The sequence below is a fragment of the Zalophus californianus genome, chromosome 3 (assembly GCF_009762305.2).
Source record: "Zalophus californianus isolate mZalCal1 chromosome 3, mZalCal1.pri.v2, whole genome shotgun sequence".
In the NCBI taxonomy this organism is placed as follows: domain Eukaryota; kingdom Metazoa; phylum Chordata; class Mammalia; order Carnivora; family Otariidae; genus Zalophus; species Zalophus californianus.
Genome location: NC_045597.1, coordinates 133,109,453 through 133,121,455, shown reverse-complemented (window position 1 = coordinate 133,121,455; position 12,003 = coordinate 133,109,453). Strand labels below are relative to the sequence as shown.

The window sequence follows — 12,003 nt, the reverse complement described above, 5'->3', positions numbered from 1 at the left end:
AAGTTTTGGAAATAAGCAAGTGACTCTCAGTCTTTGAAGGTAACAGGCCTTGTTGGTGTGGATAAGGTGTGAGAATTGTAGGGAATCATCACCCAACTTATAAACATCAAAAGTATGTCAAGGGAATAAAAATCAAGTACAGAAAAAGTGAAGTAAGAATTATGGATGAATTAAGGGATTGCCTCATGTTACATTTGCTTCTTTGAGCTCAGTGAAGGTAGGACTATTAAAATGTCAGGTAATTTAATATGACATATCTTTAAAAAAGAGCACATGCACCTCCTCAGGTAGACCAAGTGTCTGGAAGGACCAGCACATGTTAAGAGGATCTAACAGGAAAATAGGATTTGCCATCAAAATTACCTTACTCTGTTAACTTTGGACAATGTTCCATTGACTACGACTTGCCTTTCTCTTTTGAGAAAAGAATTTATGAGAGAAAAAAGAAACTCTCACTAGAAAAGGGTAAAAGAATCAAACCTTTTAATGTGACTCAGTATTTTTCTTCTTCTTTTTTAAACTTACGGGCATTCCTCTTTCAAGTAATTTCAAATTATTCCAGATTTCATTTTCCTTTCTGTGGATTTGAGATAGCAAACAAAGTCTTAATAAAGTGTTATAGTTTGCCTTGATGGTCTTATGTATATAATGGTTTTATATATATAATGATACCAAGAGGCTGAATTTTAGGAAGAGGAAATTTCATTACGCGATGAATATGCATTGACTATCCCACATGAGCCTAGCGCTGTGCTAGAGGCTGTAAAGAATACAGAAGTAGTGTACTTAATTCAGTACTCTTCCCTGTGCTGGAAAAACAAATGACTTCTTCCTTCCTGTAGGCATTAACTGTTTCTCTAATATCTTAACACATTCTTAGTCCAACACTTAGACCAGAAAGCTTGGGATATAGCTCTTTATGAAGAAAAGATTACTCTTGTTCTTCTCCAGTTTGGGGCTTTATAAGGTTGGAAAATAAGTTTATTCCTATGTCTAATATAATTTTTCTTGAAGAGATTGAACCTCTTTTTTTGATGTCCCTGGGTTGCTTTGGATTGTAGCAAGTTTTCCTAAGTCCAAGAATTTTTTTTTTGAAGATTTTATTTATTTATTTGACACAGAGAGAGAGAGACAGCAAGAGAGGGAACACAAGCAGGGGCAGAGGGAGAAGGAGAAGCAGGCTTCCCGCTGAGCAGGGAGCCCGATATGGGGCTCGACCCCAGGACGCTGGGATCATGACCTGAGCTGAAGGCAGATGCTAAACAACTGAGACACCCAGGCACCCCAAGCCCAAGAATTTTTATGTGAATTATATGAGCATATGGGGTGGTATGGATTCCACACGAGCCTAGTTCACGAATTCAGTTAATGTGGATAACAGCTTTGGAAAAAAGTCAAATTTTTACATTCATTCTTGAGCTTGGTGAAATAATTTCTTTTTCTTTTCCTTTTTGCTTTCTCTTTTTTGTTTCTTTGGTGTAAGGGAAACCAGAGCAGTGGTCATTATAGCACAAGTGCCAGAACTAGAACTGTTAGGTCCAAATCTTTGCACGTTTGCTGTTTGATCTTGGGCAAGTTACTAAGCTGCTCTGTGTCTCAAGTTCTTTGTGAAATGTTCATAATAATGACATCTATCTCATAGGGTTGTTATGGAAATTAAATGACCTGAAGTTGGCAAAATGCTTGGAATGGTGCATGCCATTTATGTGCCACATGAGTATTTTTCATCTTTGCACCATCTATTTTGATTCTTGGAAAGGCCAGGGCTAATGTGGAGGAAGTAGGGTGTTCATTTGGTCTTAATGGTTTCTTGTCAATGGCTGCCTGGTTCTTAACAAAAGTTTTTTTTTTTTTTTTTTTTTTTTTTTTAGGGTGGTGAGGGAGAGAGAGGGAGGAGGGGCAGAGGGAGAGAGAGAATCTTAAGCAGGCTCCACTCCCAACATGGAACCTGATGCAGGGCTCAATCTCACGACCTTGAGATCATGACCTGAGCTGAAATCAAGAGTTGGACACTTAACTGAGCCACCCAGGCGCCCCTTAACAAAAGATTTTTATTTCAGTGTGGATTATGATGTTTTCTTCCTTGGCTCTTATTAGAGGGAAAGTATTTTAAAGTTCTGAAAGTTATTGTTTGCAAAATTACCTCTAGGTTAAAACTGGATTGATTGGGTATGGATGTTTAGAGGCCATTTGTTGAAAAAAAAATTTAATTTTGCTCTATTAAGATTTTTTTTTTCTCCACAAACTGTTTAGCTCCAGTGTATGAAATCCCTCTCCCTGCTTTTTTGGACTTCAAATTATTTACAATAAGGTGTAGATACCTTTGGTGGGGTTGAGAGTAAAGGCTGCTTATTTAAAACAAAACAAAACAAAACAAATACAGTGCATACAGCTCAATTGAAATCAGGGGCACCTGCAATTGTTATTAGATGTGACCCAGAGCTTTTCACTAGTAGTTTGCTTTTAAATAGCACATACTCCCTTTATAATAAAATGAATGACAGGCTTCTGACACCAGTGGAGTGCTGGGAGGCCACCCAGCAATCAGTTTGTTTTTTCTGGAGAGGTATTTCCAAACAGTAGTCATTTGGGAGTTATAACAGGCATGGAAGGGAATATTGAAAAGGTGAATTTGACAGATGAATTATCATGGATCTGTTGATACATTGAGTAAATCGAGTTTGATACATTACTATAGATAATTGAATATTTGGGAGATCAAATGTGAAAAAACACTAGGAAGAGTTAATTGAAAAATTTCCCCTATCAGTTTCATTTTTTATGCATTTTATGTAATTGGCTTTGAAATAATTTAAAAAATGACTTTTGGGTATCTATTTTCTGTTCTTTTTATGGTGTGTTTAACTTCATATTTTAGCAAAAATAAAAAAGAAAACTTGACTTGTAATAAAAGTTGCTTAAGAATTGTACATATGTTATAACTGGCAATAAATTGTTTTGAGAATTTATTTTCTTCTCTCTACTCAGTTTCTAAGTTTATGCTTTTCTTTTTTTCATAGCAATATGAAACTCTTTGTAAGTAGACTGACCTGTAGATTGTCATAATTTTTCAACCAGAAATTATTCGATACTAAGGGAGACAAATGTACTGAACTTATGAATGTATTATGTTGGATTACTAACAATAGACCTAATTGATAAAAGTGATTTAATATATGTTGTGTTAATAGCTAAACCTCCAAAGCCCCTAATCTCCCATGGAAATATTGCTTTGTAGAACAAAATCCAATGAGAAGTTCTGGGATTCCAGAGTGAATTTGTACATTCCTTAGGGGCATTTTTGCAAGGGAGGTTGTTGTGTTTTAAAGGTAGTTGATAAGAGACCTGCACCACCAACCCCAGACCTGCACCACCAACCACCATCGTGCATTAGTCTATAGAAGGTATTTGGGTGTACGTATTCCTGTACCACTCGGTACCACCATTTAGCCAAGGGAAGTTTCTGACCATTTGCAGCATACATTATAAATCAGGATGTCACTACCAGACAATCAGATTTGAACATTCCATGAACAAAGTAGCCTATATCCCCTAGGAATAGATCACTTAACTATGTTTATGTCATGCTGTTGATATGCCTGCATTTACACAAGTCAGGATAGCACGTTGTTTATTTATTTTAGGAGTAGATAATCGATCTGTGTATTTACCTAATTTTGGGTTAATTAGCCAATAACTGAAATAGGTAATTTAGCATGATTGCTTAAATACATGGGGAAAATAAGTGTATTCTTCCAACCCCCCAGATTACTCCTCTACCACGTTGGGCTTGTGAAAGAATAATTTTGAGTCTTCTCCAAGTTGGGCTGATGTTGGCTGCTCTCTTTAAAAAAATTTCCTACTTGGCACATAATACATGGGGAAGTCACTGGTCAAATATTTGGGGAAACTTGGAGGATTTCCAACTGCCAAATTAGTCCCCTGGGGAGACCTAGGAAAATTGCTGGATATATTGGTTGAATGAAATAAATGTATTTAAGTTATGTTCTCTTTCTGGTATCACTAGGAGATATCACTGCTACTTGGGAATGTAGTAACTTTGGGGGCCAAATTTGTGCACTCTGGTTGGGTGCAGAGATTTTTTTGTTTGTTTTCTTTGGCTTAAAAAAATTTTTTTTGTTTGTTTGCAGAGATGAGCTGACAGATCTGGTATCTTACAGAGTAGTTAAACAAAAAGCCAAAATATTGGTTTGAATCTAAGAATGAAGAACTATAAATTGCTGTATATGATTTAGTAATAAGAGGGCACTTAAAAAAATAAAGGACAGGGAACTGAAAAAAATAAAAAAGCACAGTCAAGCAAATGAAAATTACTCATGATGTTATCAGAGATAACCACCATTAACATTCTGGTCTTTTTCTACACTTTTTTTCTCCATATGTAATTCTGTTATAGGTAAAATTATACATCCTCATATTATAAATTTATCTAAATTACTTAGAAGGTCTACATAACCATCTTAATGAGTTCTTAATATGTCAAAATAAAGATAGAAAATTTTATCCTTTTCTTATTATTGAACATCTAGAAAGTTTGCAATTTATTGTGATGTTGTGATTAAAATCTTCATACATAAATCTTTGTCTAATTCTCTGATTAGTTCCTTAGGGGAAAAAATACCAAAAAATAAAAGAACTAAGGGATGCCTGGGTGGCTCAGTCAATTAAGCATCTGCCTTTGGCTTGGGTCATGATCTCAGGGTCCTGGGATCGAGTCCCCCATCGAGCTCCTTGCTCAGCAGGGAGCCTACTTCTCCCTCTGCCTGCCGCTCCTCCTGCTTGTGCACTCTCTCTCTCTCTCTCTGACAAATAAATAAAATCTTTAAAAATAAAAGAACTGAGGAGAAGCACTCTTAAAAAAGCAAGATACATGCTGTCAAATTTCTTTCTAGATTGGTTACAGTAAGGTACACTCTAGTCAACCTTGTACAGAAATGACCTCTTCCCGCAGACTCTGAAATGGATAATACAGTATTCATTATAAAAATGTTTTCCTAATTTTTTAAATAATTCACATTCCTTTGATGACTCATTCATTGAATAATTTTTCATTTTTATAAAACATTTGTATTTCTTTGGTTAAATATCTGTTTGGGTAAGTTTTTCAACTGGTTTTCTTTTGCTTGTTGAGTTGCAGAATGTGGAAGTGAGCATTTCCGCTGTGAAGATGGGCAGTGTATCTCTGCATCCTGGAGATGTGATGGGACCAGAGACTGCTTGGACGATTCGGATGAAATTGGCTGCCGTAAGTGAGGAGGGGCTGGGCTAAGCTCTATTTCAAGTAACAGAAGTGCTTCGTGGTGAATCCAGCTGTACCAAAGACAAAACGTTGTGCCTTTAGTGATAGATTCAGGACTGGGCTCACTTTTGAGATCTCTATGGTTGAAGAGAACTGATGGCATTAATCATTCTGTTAGTCCCTTTTGAGGAAGGGGTTCAGTTCACATCAGTTTCTGTCTTAACTCTTAGCCCATGACCTTGATATTGAAACAAATTTGTGAGTAGTTTTCTGAAGCCTATAACCCTATTTCAGATTATTTACTCTGGAAATTTTGTGCACCAACTGTGATTTGTAATTCAAGGAAGAGTCTGTTTTTGTATAGAGGACGTAGTGTAAGTTAGGCGAATTACACAAAAAGATCACAGAAGAGGCTAGTGTGGTTTTATATTTAAAAAACATTACAGTTCTTGGGCACCTGGGTGGCTCAGATGGTTAAGCGTCTGCCTTCGGCTCAGGTCATGATCCCAGAGTCCTGGGATCGAGCCCCACATCGGGCTCCCTGTTTCTCGGGAGCCTGCTTCTCCCTCTGCCTCTCTCTCTCTGTCTCTCATGAATAATGAATAAAATCTTTAAAAAAAAACATTACAGTTCTCATAACCATAGGAAACAGACTGAGGGTTGCTGGAGGGGAGGGGGGTGAGGGGATGGAGTAACTGCGTGATGGGCATTAAGGAGGGCACGTGATGTAATGAATACTGGGTGTTATATACAACAGATGAATTACTCAACTCTACCTCTGAAATTAATAATACATTATGTGTTAATTAATTGAATGTAAATAAAATAAAATTTAAAAAAAGAATGAAATCCATTGGACTTTTCAGAACCTCAAAAAATTATAGTTGAAAGCACAATAGTATTGTAAACCAAAGTTTAATTATAAAATCACTTTTACATTATTTCTTCATTTAGTTCTCTCAGTATTCTGAGACAGGTTTCAGATTAGGAAACAGAGGCATAGTGAAGTTAAATCATCCATTAAAGGCCTCCTTCCTGCACAAATCCCAACCCTTAACATCTGTTGGTTTCTTAGCTGGCTGTATGTGATCAGTTGCACTCCTGCAATTTCATTCATTCTGATTTGTGAAAGACAAGGGTTATCATCCAAAACCCAAGAAATCAGGTGAAAAATTAATTTGTTTTGAATTGTTGGCCATCTGGTGACACAACGGAACAAACGTTGACGTGTCGTTTGGATCATGATGCATTTGAAAATGAGAGAAGGATGGGGAATAGGTCTATACAGTACTTCTCAAACTTTCATGCACGCATAAATGGAGCACCTGGGGAGCTTGAAAGTGCAGGCTTTGCATCCATGTTTGGAGTGGGACCTGAGATTCTGCATTTCTACAAGCTCCCACGTGATGCTAATGCTGCCAGTCTGTGAATCACATTTTGAGCAAGGGAACAGCTCTATTTGTAGAGACATGGTTATGTGCTATCCATTCACTTCCTCTGGGCTTCCCAAGTTCATTTTAGGTTAAACACTAGGAGCAGAAAAGCAAGAAATGGGTATTCTGGGATAGAGGAATAAGTGAATAGTTACACCAACATCTCCTTAGATATTGTTAATGTAAAATGTAATAACAATGTTCCAGAACAATGACAATAGCAATGGTAACAATGACAATAGAGATAGCAACTAACATTATACTGCACTTGCACATACATTATTTAACTGATTTTTTTAGCAAACTATTAGGTAACTACAGTCCCCGTTTCATGGTGCATAAATGGAAGCTCAGAGAACCTGCCAAAGATCCTAAGGCAAGAAAATTGTAGAAATAATAATTATTCAATTCTGGGTCTTCTTTTCCAAGTCTTATATTTTTTCAATTCATCATGATGCTTTGCAATTGGTTATTACAAAACATTTCAAATAATTTAACAATAACTCATGGTTAATTTTTATTTAAATTTAAAATTTAATATTTTTTTGTCATGGCTTTCTATGGATGTGTTTTGGCTGTTTGTTTTATTTGTATTTTTGTGTTGCTTTGGATCATCAGTTTGTCGTGAGGTCATTGCTGAGATTATTTGGCATTGAATGCTGATTAGAGTCCACAGACTGTTGTATAGAATTGTTTACTATTTGCCGTCAAATATACTAAGCAGGAGTTGACATAGATTCTTTTGAAATAAGCACTGCTTGTTGGCATAGTAGGGTGGATGTTTGACATAATGAGTCCTTTTCTGGTTTGTTTTAGCTCCTCCTTCTTGCAAGTCGGACCAGTTCCTATGTCAGGGTGAAAGTCTATGCATCCCTAACTTCTGGGAGTGTGACGGTGACCAGGACTGCGAGGATGGCTCAGATGAACATCAGCATTGTCGTAAGTGCTTATAGAGGGATTTTGTTTTGGCCCCCTGGGAACCTAAAATCTAACCTGTTACAGATGCAATAACAATGGGATGATTTCTAAATGCTGAGTTGGAACTTACTGGACAGGGGATCGTACGTCTAGGATACATTTATTGATATCTATGGGTGGGGTCTTCATCTGTGTGGTTGGCAGCGGGATGGGTCCTTTTGCTCCTGCAGTGCACCCTGCATCGAAACCTTCTATCCCTTCGGCCTCAGTATTAAACTATCTTCTTTTTGATCAAGCGGAAATGGAGTTCATAGCTAGGTCTGTTGGAGGCAGTGTTGGTCGCTGCCTCGGTGACTGTGGGTACAGCCTGCAAGGATGAGCTGCAACAAGAAGGAAGACGGCAGCGATCAGGAGGAGCTTGGCAGCTGCTGCATTCCTGGGCACTCAGGGGTTTCAGGACGGGAAACTGGAAGAAACTCTTAAATTCTAATTTCTTTGGGCTCAAACTGGAAAAAGAGTTTGAAATGAGCTTAAATAATTTGGATGAGAGAGTCATCTTGGGGAAATGTAAGATGGCAGCCTATGAGAAATATGCCGTGTGTATCATTCTTTTGCTTTCTCTGTTAAGGATATTTATACCTTAAAATTATTCCTGTATCAATGAGTATATATTTGGCTGCAAAGAATGAAAAACACAACTCTTCAAAAAATTAAGCAAAAGGGGAATTTATTATCTTACACAATGAGAAGTCTAAATGTAGGGTTGTTCCAGGGTTGATTAATTCCCAGTTCAATAACATCAGCCCGTTTTCTCCCACTTTTCTGCTCTCCCGTCTTCAGCCTGCTGGCTTTTTGTGATTGCATGAAGGCTGTAGAAGTCCTGGATTTCATATCCCTATAATCCTAATTTGAAGATCTAGAGGAGAGAACATGATATCCTTTCCCTGTGTGTGTGTGTGTGTGTGTGTGTGTGTGTGTGTGTGTGTGTTTAAAATGATACCCCCCAACAAAAAACCCCCAAATAAAAAACCAAAGACCTTTTAGAAGTTCAGGTTGGACTGAGATGGAAATTGGAGAGAAGATATCAGACTATAAGGAACGATCTCAGGCTCCTGACCCTAGTTGTCCTGTAAAAAGAGGCTAGCTCTGATCATTGCGGGGCAATTAACTTTGAACCTCCCACACATTCTGTTTCATTAAATGCACATCCCACAAATCATGCACATCTATCATCACTCTGTGTTGAGTTTTAAGATGTCAGCCAAGATCCTGTTGGCATTTTTACAGTCATTGCCCACAATGATCAAAGAAGAAACAGATGTTTTTGATGACTACTTCATGTGAGAACTTGTTTAGTCACTATATGACTAGCAGTGGAGATTCCGTGGCCTTCAGTAGGTCCTGGATACATTTATAAAGCTTGGAATTTAGCCTAGGACTTTTGAGTCCAGCATTGAGTGTGAACTCTTTTCAGTCAGGCCAAGGGTCTTTTGAGAAAGAGAATTCTCAAAATACCCATGAGTTCGACTTTAGTTTAAACTTAAAATGAAGACTGTATACTTAAACAGCCTGTTAGGGCTTGTCAGTGTTGGTCATGGGGTCTTCCAGCAAAGGGATGGTGATATTTGGGACAAAGTAATTAGGGGGAAACTAGCAAACTATGTAGGGCCGTGGAGGGTGGTGGTGGTGACAAATGAAATCCCGAGGAAGGTGTGGATGGGAGCTCATCAAGGCCAACCAGGAGCATGGCATGTCCAGGTGAGGTGGAATGGCAAAAGGGGAGACCAGATCTGAAAGAGGGAGATGGGGGATGGTATCTCAGAAGTACTGAATGGTGGAATTAAAACTGTCAGGCATAGTAGGGCACAGGAAAAAACCTTTGTTTGTAGGAAATCTATCTGGCCAAAACTATTTTCTCTCTAGGCCCTCAAAGGTTCTAGGGGAAAGAAGGGATGACCTGCAGATAGTGAGTACTCAGTGGGAACAGGATGGGACTAGATTGTGAATCTCTGGAGAGCAGTGACTATGCTTTATTTGGCTTACATCCCTAAGACTTGTTATTTTGTCTAGCAGATAGTAGGTTCTTGATAAATGGGTACTGAATGAATTAATGAATGATGGGTTATTTATCTTTTGGCTAGATATGCCACTTTTGGTTCCATTTTCTCTTGCTTCCCACACAAAGTAGGAAGAAAGCTGAGCGGTAGATTGTGATACAGTGTAGTGGATGACCCCTTGCTAATAATAATACTTTGCAGAGGGGATACAAACTCCTAAGGAGAACTGCTTGGGAAAAGAGACTGGAGAAAACTTTATCACAGTAATTTATAAGCAACGTTACATACCATTTTAAATGACAATGGATTTCAAAAGGTAAATCTTGCATTTTTTAAAAAAGATTTTGTATTTATTTGAGAGAGAGAGAGAGAATGAGAATGAGTGTGGGAAGGGGTAGAGGGAGAAGGAGAAGGAGGCTCTCTGCCCAGCAGGGAGCCTGTCGTGGGGCTTGATCCCAGGACCCTGGCATCACAACCTGGGCTGAAGGCAGATGCTTAACCAACTGAGCCACCCAGGTGCCCCTAATTCTTGGATATTTAATTATATAAAATTCTTTGTTAGACATCCTTTAGCTACAGATTGTGCCACCATTACGTTCACTAAGGTCACCAGAGAACTCCTGATTGTCAAGTAGAGTGGACGCTTTTCCTTTTTCATCCTTGGATGGACTTTTCTGTTGCAGTTGACTCTGACAGTCACTCTCTCCTTGACACTACTACCTTGGCTGCCATGACTCCTCAGTCTCCTGGTTCTTTTCTGAATTGCTTTGATCGTTCCATTTTGTTTTCCTCTTCTGCCCAGCCCATGAGCTCAGAGCCCTGCACTTAGCAACTCCTCTCACTCTACACTTTTCCAGGATAATTTCAACCAATCTTATGACTTCAAAAACCCTGGATAGGCTGATGATACCCAAATCTATGCTTATGACCCAGATTTCTTGCCCACACTTCAGCCTTGTATATTCAACTGCCTGTTGGATATCTCCAGGATGCTTCAAATTCAAGGTGTCCCAAGTGGAGTTAATAATCTCCCCTGACCAGGTTTTTCCTTCTATATTTACTGTTCCACGTGAATTATCTTTTCATAGAAATAAAAACTCACTATAAGACACTAGCAGAAAATACAATATCAGTCTCAAACTTTAGAAATAGGCAGATCAAGGCCATTTTCCTTGTTTATCTAGAATGTTAAGACACATTTCATCATGAAGGCATTTTATTAGAGGAAATATAAAGATGGCTGTCAGTGACATTAAAGATGTAATCAATTAGCAAGGAAAGGAAATCATAATCTCTTAGGCACTACAGCTAGAAATTTGGAATTATTCTTGATTCTTCTGTCCATATTTAGTCAGCAACTCTGGCCTAACACCTCCAAAGTTCACCTCTTTCCCATTTATGTCGTTACTGCCAGCAATCTCTTATCTGGGTGACTGTAGCAGCCTCCGGAGTGGCCTCCCTGCCTCTAGTCCTATGCCTCCTCAGGTTCTCCCTGACACTGATACTAGAAAGATTTGACTAAAACCCTGAAACTCTTTGGTGTGTATCACCCCAAGAAGAAAGCTCCAACTCCTTAACATGGTTTACAGTGGCTTCTAAGATACGGCCGGTGCTTATTTTTCCACGTCTACTACTTGGCCATTCATGCCTTGAAATTGCCATGTGGGGTCACATCAGTGCTTGTAATTCCCTTGGGCATATCATGCTGTGCCTTCTTTGACCTCTGTGCATGCTGCCTGAATGCTTGTTGCTAGACAGTCCTTTCCTTTTGACCTAGCTTCTAGCCGCTTCTCCTGTAAGACCCAGTGCGGTGTTACCTCTTAAAGGAAGCTGTCCCTGTTCACACTCTTACCTCAGAGTGAATTAGGCACTCCTTCCTGATCCTTCTATAATTAGTTCCTTGGGTGCCTATATTGTTTTCTAATTAATTCTTGAAGTGTTTCATAGAAAACTATGAGCTCCTTGAGGGTAGGGACTGTGCCTCATTCATCATTGTATTCCCACTGTTGGTGTACCTCGTGGCATGTAATAGGCCCTCAGTAGATGTTTATGTAATGAGTGAGTAAGTGAATCCTAGCATCAGACTGGTTGATGGATCCATGTAATTTTAATTTATCATTTCTCTATGTTTGAATGAGCTTTTAATTGCTCCCTAATAAACCCCTTTGAAATCTTAAGCTCAAAATAGAGAATTGCTTTGGGCTTCAGTTTAAGAAGAAAGCCAAGATACTTAAAATAATATTGGCACTTGATTTGGTTTTTCTTCATATTTTGTTTGAAAATACTCAGGACTTGGCTTTTTTGGAAATAAAAAAAGTTCTTTAATTTTATGTGG

At 38.5% G+C, this 12,003-nt stretch overlaps 1 protein-coding gene across 4 annotated transcripts in view; it reads left to right on the top strand.

The window, feature by feature from the left end:
* The window catches only part of LRP2 (LDL receptor related protein 2), a 196,825-nt gene that overhangs the window by 29,417 nt on the left and 155,405 nt on the right, over positions 1-12,003 (top strand). For 3 of the 4 annotated variants that reach the window (XM_027589418.1, XM_027589415.1, XM_027589419.1), the window contains exons 2-3: positions 5,153-5,266; positions 7,510-7,632. In XM_027589418.1, the coding sequence (XP_027445219.1) occupies positions 5,153-5,266; positions 7,510-7,632 (237 nt within the window). The remainder of the gene's footprint in view (positions 1-5,152; positions 5,267-7,509; positions 7,633-12,003) is intronic. The other variant, XM_027589417.1, reaches the window with a different exon arrangement.